At 31.2% G+C, this 9,243-nt stretch overlaps 2 protein-coding genes across 3 annotated transcripts; both read left to right on the top strand.

Moving 5' to 3' along the window:
• The first annotated feature begins 986 nt into the window (after positions 1 to 986).
• LOC107463729 (transcription factor NAI1) lies at positions 987 to 4,879 on the top strand. Its single transcript, XM_016082584.3, has 4 exons — positions 987 to 1,295; positions 1,450 to 1,653; positions 3,641 to 4,027; positions 4,638 to 4,879. Exons 1-4 carry the CDS (start codon positions 1,254 to 1,256, stop codon positions 4,707 to 4,709), a joined length of 705 nt encoding a protein of 234 aa, XP_015938070.1. The 5' UTR covers positions 987 to 1,253; the 3' UTR covers positions 4,710 to 4,879.
• A 239-nt stretch (positions 4,880 to 5,118) lies between these two features.
• Positions 5,119 to 8,825, top strand: LOC110275275 (pre-mRNA-splicing factor cwc22-like). 2 transcript variants are annotated; one of them, XM_052253887.1, is made up of 4 exons: positions 5,119 to 5,432; positions 5,551 to 7,217; positions 7,312 to 8,193; positions 8,280 to 8,825. In XM_052253887.1, the coding sequence occupies exons 3-4, from the start codon at positions 7,945 to 7,947 to the stop codon at positions 8,721 to 8,723; spliced, it is 693 nt and encodes a 230-aa protein (XP_052109847.1). In that variant the 5' UTR covers positions 5,119 to 5,432; positions 5,551 to 7,217; positions 7,312 to 7,944; the 3' UTR covers positions 8,724 to 8,825. The 2 variants fall into 2 exon arrangements, with proteins under 2 accessions (XP_052109847.1, XP_020986658.1); XM_021130999.2 differs by having other exon boundaries at positions 5,119 to 7,217.
• Positions 8,826 to 9,243: the final 418 nt, after the last annotated feature.

Here is a 9,243-nt window from a genome sequence, read left to right as displayed (position 1 = left end):
ACTATCAACAATTTAACATACACTAGTGTAATTTTCGTTTCTCATAATTTCTTGATACAGTATTTTAACATAAGAAACTCCACCCGTTATAAATTGGAGACCACTTCGATAAAGATATTAAAAATGTCATTTTTAAAAAACATTTATATGTGTCATAATATTATTGAAATTTTTATTAAATTAGTTAATAATTTATTTTTTAATAAGTTAGAATAAAATCGGTTTATTATAGTAACAATAATAAATCCAATTGTCTGTACTATAATTATTAAGCCCGATTTGATCTGACCGATTTACACAATCTAAATTGAATTATGTTTAAATTTTTTGATAAAAAAACAAATATATCCCTAAATTTTGTTTTTTAAAAAAAATCCATAATCCAGTGAATTATGTAAATTGGCGGTTCGATCTGATCTGATAACAATTAGATTTATTGTTAAAAAAAATCAGTTTTATTATAGTTTGTTAAAAAATTTAAAAATAACCGATTCATTAATACGTTCAATAATAATACGCTCACATAACTACATAAGTATCTTTACAAAAAAATATTTTACATGCCTTTATAGAAGCATCCTTCTTACAAATTTACGCATGGAAATAAAAGCCTCATAGTAATTCTAGAAAAATAAAATAAAAAGAAACAAAAAAAACAACAACAAAATGCACAAGAATGAAGAGAAGAGTGAAGAACAACCAAACTATGTAGCTCCCAACTCACTTTCGTTATAATAAATTTTAGTTAGTACATAACAAGGAACACGCGAACCACGCTCGGACTTGTCCCTCTCTCTCAGCTCATGCTCCCGATTCTTGACACGTGTCAAAAACAGGATTTCAACGGTTGGGATTCAACTTGCATGTTTAGCGAGTATAATAAGGATATATATTGCTACTGCTCACCCCTTGAAACTCATCAATAATAATCAGTTTTGTTTTTTTATTTTCCCCCTTTTTTTTATGTCTTCTTTCTTCATCTTCATTGCCCCTTTTTTTTAATATTATTAATTTACTTAGATATATATAAATATATCATATAATTGTGCATTGCACGCATTACTTCACACTACACACCCCACACTCTATTATACTATCATCTTTTCTCCTAGCTACATAGAACCCCAGATCAAAATCTTAGTTTTTATTTTTATTTTTCTTTTTAATTTTAATTTGTTGATCTTCTAAACCCCACTTCTTTTCACATCCATTCATTCTTCCTACTACCTTATCTTCTTTCAATAACCCAACTAATGGAAGAGTCAGGGGAAAATTGGCCTTCGGATTCTGATTTGGTAAAAGCAAATTAATTAACATAAATTTATTAGTGCTTATATGTGTTATATATATATGATATTGTATTATTATATGTTATGCTATAGTATGTGGAAATTAAATTAAATTATATTATTGTTTTGGTGATTATTTGAAATATATATGTAAAAATAGGAAATGGGTGATGACAATAATAATGATTATTGTTATGATGATGAAGAAGAATTGGGTTGTGATGAAGAGATTCAATATTTTGCTGAAGAAGCTTTAGATCCTATTATGGATGAGACTCAAAGGAAGAAGAAACAAAGAGAACTTGAAGAGAGATTGCTTGCACTTTCAGCCACCATACCCAGTAGTGGCTTCAAGAATAACAAGGTTAGAAATTTTTTTAATTAAAATAATGCTTTAATTATTCAAATTTATTTAATGGGTTTTATGTTATTTCAAAGAAAAATATACTAATAATAATAATAAGCTCTATAGGATTTTCCGATTTTGTCCTTAGTTTTTTTTATCAATTATTATTTGACTGTTAAATAATTAAATTCCTGAAATTCAATGTTAATTTATTTATTTGTTAGAATTTTAGTTATTTAATTAGCCAGTCATCCAATCTTGTACAATGTGGCTGCTTTTTGAGAAAGGTAAAATAAAATAAAAAATTTATTATCGTGAAAATTTATGTATCTTAGTGCATTATTCATGTTTTACATAAGAGTGAAAGTCAACTTGCTAAGATATATATACTCATAAATAGATAAATAATTAAAAATATATAAATAATTATATCGCTAATACGTTAGTTTTATATTTTTTTTGGATAGATAAAGATCGAATTTTAAATTTTTAAATAATAAAAATTCTAATACAATATTATAAAATTATTTTTTTTAAATACTCTCACGGTTCACACCAGTGATTTATTATATTTTTTAATTAATGAAATTGCTTATTAATTCTTTTACTTATCCAAGAAGCAATTCAGGTTGTCTTTATTTGAAAATTTCTAACAAATAATTCTTTTAATGAAAGAATAATAAACTTCAACATATTTGTAAATACTTTAAAAAGTATAAAATTATTAAGAAAAATAGTTTTCAATTTCTTTTGGGAAAAAATGTTTAACATTCTAATTTCTTATTAAAATCAATTTTGAATATTTATTTTTAGTTGTATAAAAAATCAAGTTATACAATCACATTCAAGTTGTCGTGATTGTAATTTTCTCCTCTTTCAGTTTTTGAAGTTACTTATGGATCTCCTTCACCTATTCAATTATTAGTTTTAGATATACGTCATCAAATTGAAGATTTTTTTGTTTTTAAGTTTGATTACTTTTATAAAATTTATAAAATTATAATTGACTATATATTTATAGAGATAGATCAGTATTATTTCCTTTACAAAAAATATTTTACTATCTAATTTACAAAGAAATAATTGGAGCAATATTATTATTAGTAGTTTTTTTGTATTTTTTATTAACAATAATATAATCAAAGGCATTGCAAAAAGAAAAATGTTACTATCAGTGAATAAAGAAGAAAGACACGGGTACACTCTTTAGATCCGACGTCGTTTTCAAAGACGGAATATTATTAGATTGAATCAAGGAGACTATTTGAAGATATTTTATCTTTGAATTCTTAAAAAAATTGATATGTTTAGTATAATATATACATATATTTGGTTCTCAAAAAATTATTATGCGAACTCACAAGTTTTTTGTTAAAAAATATAGGGTACTAGATCCACAACTTACAAAGCAAAGCATTATTATAAATTCTTGAAAAAAAAAACCATCGTTTATCCTATCAATTAAAATTTTTTAAAGAATTTTAATATAATATAAAAAAATTTTAAAATAAAAAATATAAAATTTAATTCTTGTCGATATCTAAACAAAAATTTCAGCTATCTTAAATTTAAAAAAAAAATATGATTTCTACCTTACAAAATAGTAAATGCCAAAACTATTATTCTTTAACGATAAATGCTAGAAGATCATTAGAATTTATTATTTTTGTTATTATTTAGTTGTCAATACAATTTATTTAATTTAGTAATTCAACAATATATTTTATTTTATATTTTTAAACACTGATAGCTAACTGATGACAAAAAATAATAAATTCGTTATTACGCGTCTTTCATCTATCAAAACCTAAAAGATCATCTTCACATGCAATTTAAGATCGCTCTCAAGTCTCAACATACATTTTTTTCCATTAAAATTAAAAAGATAAAATTAAAAAGAATATTTTCACAAGTTAAATATGCAACGAAGTTTTTTTTTTTTCATTTTAAGATAAAGGTTCTATAATAATGATTAACATGAAAAATTTTATGTATAACTTTGTAGATGGATGATAGATCAATCCTTGACAATGCTAGCAACTACGTGAAACAACTCCAACAACGTGTGAGGGAGCTAGAACAAGAAGTTGGTGGTGGATCCAACAGTAACAAAGGTTCCACGTCTTATAATAACGAAGAAGTAAACTCTTATAATAGTAACAATAATTGTGATGAATTGTATTATGGAGAAGGTGGTGGCAATAATATTAATCTTCCTGAGGTCAAAGTAAGAGTGTTGCAAAACGAAGTGCTCATCATAATCCATTGTGAGAAACAAAAGGGTTTGATGCTCAAAATTCTAACAAAGCTTGAGAATCTTCATCTTTTGGTTCTCAATAACAGTGTCTTGCCATTTGGGAAGTCAACCCAAGACATAACCATTGTTGCTCAGGTACCATAATTATTATAACCATTATTATTAATCACCATATTGTTTTAGTGTTATTAAAATTAAATATTTATTTTTTTACATTCACTAAGAAAATTATTTTCTCATATTATTATTATTATTATTATTATTATTATTATTATTTGTTTTATTTGTTTTAGGTTTTTTCCCCAATGAACGATTATTAGTTAATTATAAAAGATATATTATTGCATTTTTTTCTATTAATTTTTTTCTTAATATTTAGTCAATTATTTATTTATCGGTGATTATACCAATAGTTATTAGAAATCTTACTAGATGCTTTAAAGAATGAAACTTAATCAAATGTCGTGAATCTATTTAGCGACAATTTAGAACAGCTGCAAAATCTTAAAAAAAACAATTTTACTCACTAATAGGGATCTAACCAACAACAAACCAACAAACATTTTTAAACTGCACTCTGTACTAATTAATTGTTATTAGTTAGTAATTATTTAAATTTTATTTTTTAAAATTGGTTGATTAAGAATTATTACCTATAGTTTTTCTTTTACTAATTACCTGCATAGGTAACTCAAATTCTGAATGAATTGCTATATTAAACTATTTATAAATATATGTGGTGCAGATGGGAGATAGATACAACATGACAGTGAAGGAATTAGTGAAAACCCTGAGATTAACTATCTTGACACAATAGTCATCAGTTAATTATTTATATATATTTGTATGTATGAGATCATGCATTCAGAAGCACTTATGATTATTTCTATATGTTTATATGAGACATCCAAATTCAAGTTGTGGTTTCATTCAATGGAGACTAGTTATTCAACTTGTAATGTTGCTCAAAAAATGCTACATATATATACACTACTGGTTTGGTGTGAACTTTTCATAAACTCAGCTGAAATAGAAACCATATATAATATAACCAGGATTTTTTATTATACAAATGTAACATTTGAGATTTAATTATATCTAGTCCTCTTTCATATTTATATAAACTGTGATGACTTATAAATGTTAGGATTTTGTATGTAATTCATGGTAGGTCATTATAATTTATAGGGATAAGTACTTTTTCGTTCCTAAGATTTGGGGTCAAAATTAATTTCGTCCCTAATCTTCTTTTGTTATTAAAATCATCTTCAATCTTTACAAACACATTAAAATCATCCTCCCCCATTTACAAAAATTTTTGAACACATTTACCCCTGAGAGTCCCTAACGCTTCGTTTTCATTCCCGCGAAAGGTATTCACTATCTCATTTGTCATTATACACTTCAAAGGTGATGTTTCATGTTCAATGATGCCCTAGCAGTGGTCTGTTGACACCGGAGGAGTATCGGAACTGCATTTGGACGTCGTTAGCAAGGGTGAGGAAGGAGGTCGGTCCGGCATTATCATTGGGATATTCAGGTATGTATGCAGCATTTGTTATGATTTTGGTCGAGGTTGAACGTAATAATGTTTGAACAGATTCTTTTAGTTTCCTAAAACTGTGAGGGTTTGATTTACATTTTTTTGTCTCTTTAAGAAATGGGAAGCTTTACTCTGACTGTCTACCATGGGGGTCGATTCATATATGAAGATGGGACGTTGTGGTATATAGGGGGACAAAAGACACTCATTGAAAATGTTGAGAGTGATTGCTGGTCTGTAATTGAGGCATATGCAGAGTTAAGACAATTTGGGTACACAAAGGAGAACATTTCAGCTCTATGGTATAAGGATCCAGCGATGAATAGTTAGAGAAGGATTTGAAATTATTTGCTATGGATAAAGATGCACTTAAGATGTGTAGAATAGCAAAGTTGAGGGGTCATATTGAGGTGTTTGTGGTGCATGTGGTTGAGGATGTAGAAGAATTTTCTAAAGCTGAATTTATTGATGTTGGAGACAAACAGAGGACAATCCCAGTAATCAATTGATGATTATGAGGGTGAACAAGTTCAACATGTGAAAAATGATGACGTGCAACAAGTTAATGAAGGAGATAACTTAGAAACAGATGTGGCTGCTAAAAATGAACGGGATGAGACAAATAGCGATGATGACAGCGATGATGAGGAGTTTATTCCGTCTTATCTTGAGGTTGATAGTGCAGACGACATTCATTTTACAGATAGTGAAGAGGACTATGATGATGAGAGTGGGTTTGAGGAAGATACAAGTGCCAAGGATAGTAAGAGGGTTGATAAAGGCAAAGGGGTTATGAATGGTGATTTTAGTGATGAGGAAGCTTCAATAGCGATGAAGTGGATTTGGAGTATGAGGTTGGTGTTGGTTCAGATGATGAGGAAGGACAAGGAGAAGATAACTATGAGTCAAGGAGCTATCCAATTCATAAGGATGTTAAAGATATGACTAGTTACAAGTGGAAGGTGGGAACAGTTTTTGCTTCAAGAGAGGAATTTAAAGACACCGTGACGTCATATACAGTACAAAAAAAAGGAGGACTCAGGTATGCCAAGCTTGACTTGGTTAGAATGAGGGTTGTTTGTAAGCTTGGTTGTCCTTTTTGGTTATATGCCGCTAAGATGAGAGAGGAAGCAACTTGGCAGCTTCGGTCCATGAACCTTAACCATATCTGTGGCCAGTCGCATAGGGTTGGGATAATGCATATCATGGCTGAGTAGAGCTTTTAAGAAGAAGGTGGAACATAATTCGAAGGTTAAGATCAAGGAATTGGTGAACAAGGCACAAAGAAAGTGAAATCTGATAGTTACAACCTCAATGGCAGCTAGGTCAAGGCAAGCTGCATTGGATGACATACATAGAGAGTATAGAAAGCAGTACAAGAGGATTGCTGATTACTTCTCGGAGTTGCTAAGTGCTAATCCAAGATCATCAGTGACGCTCAAGGTACAGAGGTCTCCTGATTTTGAGATTGAGCAGCAACACTCATCCTTGAACAACTTCTGCATATTTCAAAGAGTTTATGTATGCCTAGAGGCTTGCAAAAAAAATTTTATGCACTGCAGGAAGTTTATTGGGCTAGATGGCTGCTTTCTGAAAATACCTCAAGGGGGAAAGCTGTTGACTGCTATAAGTTAGGACCCCAATGATCAAATGCTCCCTATCGCCTATGCCGTTGTGGAGTCAAAGACAAAAGATACCTAAACTTGGTTTCTGAAGCTGTTAATTGATGATTTCGAATCTGAGACAATTGGCAGGGCAACCTTCATGTCTGATCAGCAGAAGGTAAATAATAATTGTGTTAAATTAAATTAATAGACTCAATTAATTCTGACTATTAACATACTTATGCATAGACAATTTTACCTTCCTTTGCTAGGGTTTACTACCAGCTTTTGATGAAGTAATCCCAGGTGTAGATCATAGGTTTTGCGTGCGGCATCTTTACAGCAACTTTAGAAAAAAGTTTCCACGACTGCAATTGAAGCAATTGATGTGGAGGTATGCAAAGGCTACACAGTGGAAGGATTGGGAGAAAAAAATGGCAATGGTCCGAGCGGTCAATGTGGATGCTCACAGGCATCTCAACTCCATTCCTCCTAAATTTTGGAGCAGGTCCAGGTTTAACTTCCATTCCAAATGTGATACTCTTGTAAACAATACGTGTGAAAGCTTTAATGGTGCAATATTAGAGTCTAGGAAAAAGTCCATTATTACTATGCTAGAAGATATTAGGGTGTACCAGATTAGTAGATGGACTGTTAATAGAGAAAGAATTCAAAAGTTCAATGGAACAATTTTACCTCGAATTAGGAAGAAGATAGAGAGAAGAGGTAGGGCAGCCGGTGAGTGGAGGCCTTACTAGTCTGCTGCACGGACTTATGAGATTGTAAATGGGTTGAGCAAATATGCTGTTGATTTGTCTCTTTGTGAGTGTTCTTGTAGGAAATGGCAGTTAAGTGGAATTCCATGCACACATGCCATCAGCTGCATAAACTTCAAGGGTCTTGATATGGATTCATATGTGGATGACTACTACAAGAGAGAGACCTATGTCAAGTGCTATGATTTGATAATCAACTCTCTCAATGGCCCAGATCTGTTGGAGCACACTAACTTGGATGATGTCATACCACCACCCTATCGAAAGTCTAGCCACAGACTAGTAAAGAAAAGGAAGAGAGGACTTGAGATACATAAGTGCTCAAACTGTGGTGTATCAGGTCACAAGAGAGAAAGATGTAGCAATCCACCCCTCTCTGTAAGTTCATTTAACCATATGTATGTTAGGGTTTTATTGCAATGTTGTTGCTGCATGTAATTTGTCTCCTTCTTGCTGTATTGCAGGTCCAACCACCTAAACAATCTGCTGTGAAGAAAACTAATGGAGGAAAGAAGAGATCAATTTCACAACCTGCTGTGCAATCTGCTACCAAAGGGAGAAAGAGGTCCAAATTGCAAGGAAACTCATCATCACAGCCTCAACCAGCCACCAGCATAACACCCATAACCAGGTTCAAGTCATCCGATTCCCAACCCATCCCCAAGCCCACAACACAGGCATCTAGGCCCAAGACAACACCAGCGGCTACTCCCCAGCGAAGGCCCAAGATAAAGCCCATCAGAAGCTCAACACAACCACCACCAGCTACTAAGGAGAAGGGTACATCTAGCTCAAGCCAACCAGTTATGAATAAAGTCTCCTTCAGTCATAACATTGCACTACGTGTTTCTCCAAGAAAGTTGAGGCGGATGACAAAACTGCCTCCAAGAGCTTGGAAAAAACTTTAAGAATTCTTAGAGACTACTTAAGTTGTTAGCTTGTTAATGTAGAGCTAAGTTGATCATATTATATGCTTGTGAGATTTCATTTTGGTTGTAACTTATTACATACTCTTTATGCTTCATGTTGTGTAAAGTGAACAGAGTTACTGTTGTTTTGTTCTAAGTTCAACTGTCATATGGTTTAATGAATAGTTTAAGTTTATTACCCTTGGTTTATTAATGAATGAAGTCACATAGTTGTGTTTTGATGTATCTATTTTTGGTTTCATTCTGATGTCGAGCAAGTATTGCATACTACATATTATGCATTATTAAACCAGGTCATAGTTTACCATTTATGTTGACACAATTCTTCAGTCATAATACCGGACAACCAGATCCAGTTTCATTACCAATTTCTTGTGAAATTACAGACACACACCATCAGTTACATACACATAGACTAACCTACAAAAATCAATTTCATTAACACAAATTCTATCCACTCACAACAGCATATTTTAATTACACAAAGTAGATTTCAATG

This window comes from Arachis duranensis, chromosome 9 (genome assembly GCF_000817695.3).
Source record: "Arachis duranensis cultivar V14167 chromosome 9, aradu.V14167.gnm2.J7QH, whole genome shotgun sequence".
Lineage (NCBI taxonomy): Eukaryota > Viridiplantae > Streptophyta > Magnoliopsida > Fabales > Fabaceae > Arachis > Arachis duranensis.
The sequence above is the reverse complement of the archived record's forward strand: the minus strand, read 5'-3'. Positions and strand labels throughout refer to the sequence as shown.

What these genes read in the sequence shown, in the direction of transcription:
- LOC107463729 (XM_016082584.3), top strand. Translation starts at nt 1,254, where the DNA reads ATGGAAGAGTCAGGGGAAAATTGGCCTTCGGATTCTGATTTG. An exon ending in GTGGCTTCAAGAATAACAAG is followed by an intron (nt 1,654 to 3,640) that starts GTTAGAAATTTT and finishes ATAACTTTGTAG; the next exon opens with ATGGATGATAGATCAATCCT. An exon ending in ACATAACCATTGTTGCTCAG is followed by an intron (nt 4,028 to 4,637) that starts GTACCATAATTA and finishes TATGTGGTGCAG; the next exon opens with ATGGGAGATAGATACAACAT.
- LOC110275275 (XM_052253887.1), top strand. Translation starts at nt 7,945, where the DNA reads ATGGATTCATATGTGGATGACTACTACAAGAGAGAGACCTATGTCAAG. An exon ending in GTAGCAATCCACCCCTCTCT is followed by an intron (nt 8,194 to 8,279) that starts GTAAGTTCATTT and finishes GCTGTATTGCAG; the next exon opens with GTCCAACCACCTAAACAATC.